The 1,730-nt window shown below is 30.6% G+C and overlaps 1 protein-coding gene across 1 annotated transcript in view; it reads left to right on the top strand.

Annotated features, from left to right (window-relative positions):
* LOC104745097 (vacuolar amino acid transporter 1-like) overlaps positions 1-1,189 on the top strand; it is a 3,710-nt gene extending 2,521 nt beyond the window's left edge. Inside the window, exons 6-10 of the mRNA XM_010466273.1 lie at positions 120-255; positions 357-519; positions 610-653; positions 837-899; positions 1,006-1,189. Coding sequence (XP_010464575.1) covers positions 120-255; positions 357-519; positions 610-653; positions 837-899; positions 1,006-1,101 — 502 coding nt within the window. The 3' untranslated portion in view covers positions 1,102-1,189. The remainder of the gene's footprint in view (positions 1-119; positions 256-356; positions 520-609; positions 654-836; positions 900-1,005) is intronic.

Raw genomic sequence — 1,730 nt, 5'->3', positions numbered from 1 at the left:
AAAAAAAAAAAAAAAACACTCTTTTGCTTAAGGAAACACTCTTTTGCTTAAGGTTACTTATAATGGACGTAAAATGATGTTAAGTCAAAAAATTTCAATTCTCGTTTCTGCTTTCGCAGTTTTGGTTTCTGCGTGCTCTTGTACATAGTCGTAGCGATTTGTGGCTACAGTATGTTTGGTGAGGCCATTCAATCGCAGTTTACACTAAACATGCCACAACAGTTCACGTCATCCAAGATCGCAGTGTGGTTAGCGGTGAGATATATGTAACTTTAAAACTCTATAAACATGTTTGTCTTTATGCATGTATTACTAATTCAAATATGATTGCTTCTTTTTCTACTCATTTTAATTAGGTAATAACACCGATGACCAAATACGCATTATCTATAACACCGATCGTGCTAAGCTTAGAAGAACTTATGCCGTCGTCACAGAGATCCTACGGAGTATCTATTTTTCTTAGAACCATTTTAGTTCTCTCAACTTTGGTCGTCGCACTTACACTCCCATTCTTTGGTAAATGCCCTAGCATCTATTTGCATGAAACTATTTACAACTAAAAAAAATATATATATATTATCTTCGTTTGTTTTAAAATCTTTGCAGCGATCATGGGGGCTTTGATGGGATCATCCCTTGCAATGCTTGTCGTAAGTCTCCTATCATCGATTTATAGGACAACGATATATATAGTGATAATTAATATGTATTTGATAAAGATTAAACAAAAAGCTACATATTTCATCAGAGCTTTTTGTTTTTAATTGATTGCAAAATTCACTCGAACCAAAAAGAAGCGTTTAAAAAGGATTTATATTTTGTCTATCGTGCAGGCTTTTATCCTTCCATGTCTTTGTTATCTCAGTATCTTGAAGGGTAGATTGAGTCAGATACAAGTAAGATATTTATGTCATAAAGCGGTTATTGTTTTAATTCAGTATATGATTTTCACATGACAATTACATTTATTTTTTTCTCTTAAATTATTTGATTTTTTGGCAGATTGGATTATGCGTTTTCATCATAATCGTTGGTGTTGTAAGCGGTTGCTGCGGAACGTACTCTGCCATAGTAAGATTAGTAGGAGAATTGAATTGACATGGTACACTGATGAACAATGAACCAACGTAGAATTGTGAAACAATAAATGGAAGTATTACAGTTTTATCTATATATACATTTTTGAAGTACATTTTGGGTTATACCCTTTTATTTGTACTTATTTAAATTTCTATTTTGCAATGTTGATCCCTAAACAATTAATAATTAAAAGCTCAATTAGGACAATTAGAGAAATCGACCACAATTATTAAATTGTATTACTAAAATCTCTCAATTTCGATTACTATATTCTCTCCAATGATACAACCGATCAGTAGCCTATTTCTTAAATCTAATGCATAATTAGTACCCTATTAAATTCATATTTCCAAACAAATACTTAACCTTACCATCAAGACAAACATTTAATTCTCTAAATATCTTCTTTGGAAACTAAGGGGGAGGTATTGGTTTAGGATTTAGAAAGAGTTTTAATGATTTTATGTTTTTTAAAATCTTGCTGATTTTTAAAATCATAGGAAATTAGAAAATAAAAATGAAGGATTCTAAGAGATTGTTTAGGAAGTTTTTTAAAATCTTGATGATTTGTTTTTCCTAATCTTGTCAAATCTTTCATAAAATCTTTCACAATCTTTCTATTTGATGAAAGAGTTTTCATGACTTTT

Source organism: Camelina sativa, chromosome 15 (genome assembly GCF_000633955.1).
Source record: "Camelina sativa cultivar DH55 chromosome 15, Cs, whole genome shotgun sequence".
In the NCBI taxonomy this organism is placed as follows: domain Eukaryota; kingdom Viridiplantae; phylum Streptophyta; class Magnoliopsida; order Brassicales; family Brassicaceae; genus Camelina; species Camelina sativa.
The sequence above is the reverse complement of the archived record's forward strand: the minus strand, read 5'-3'. Positions and strand labels throughout refer to the sequence as shown.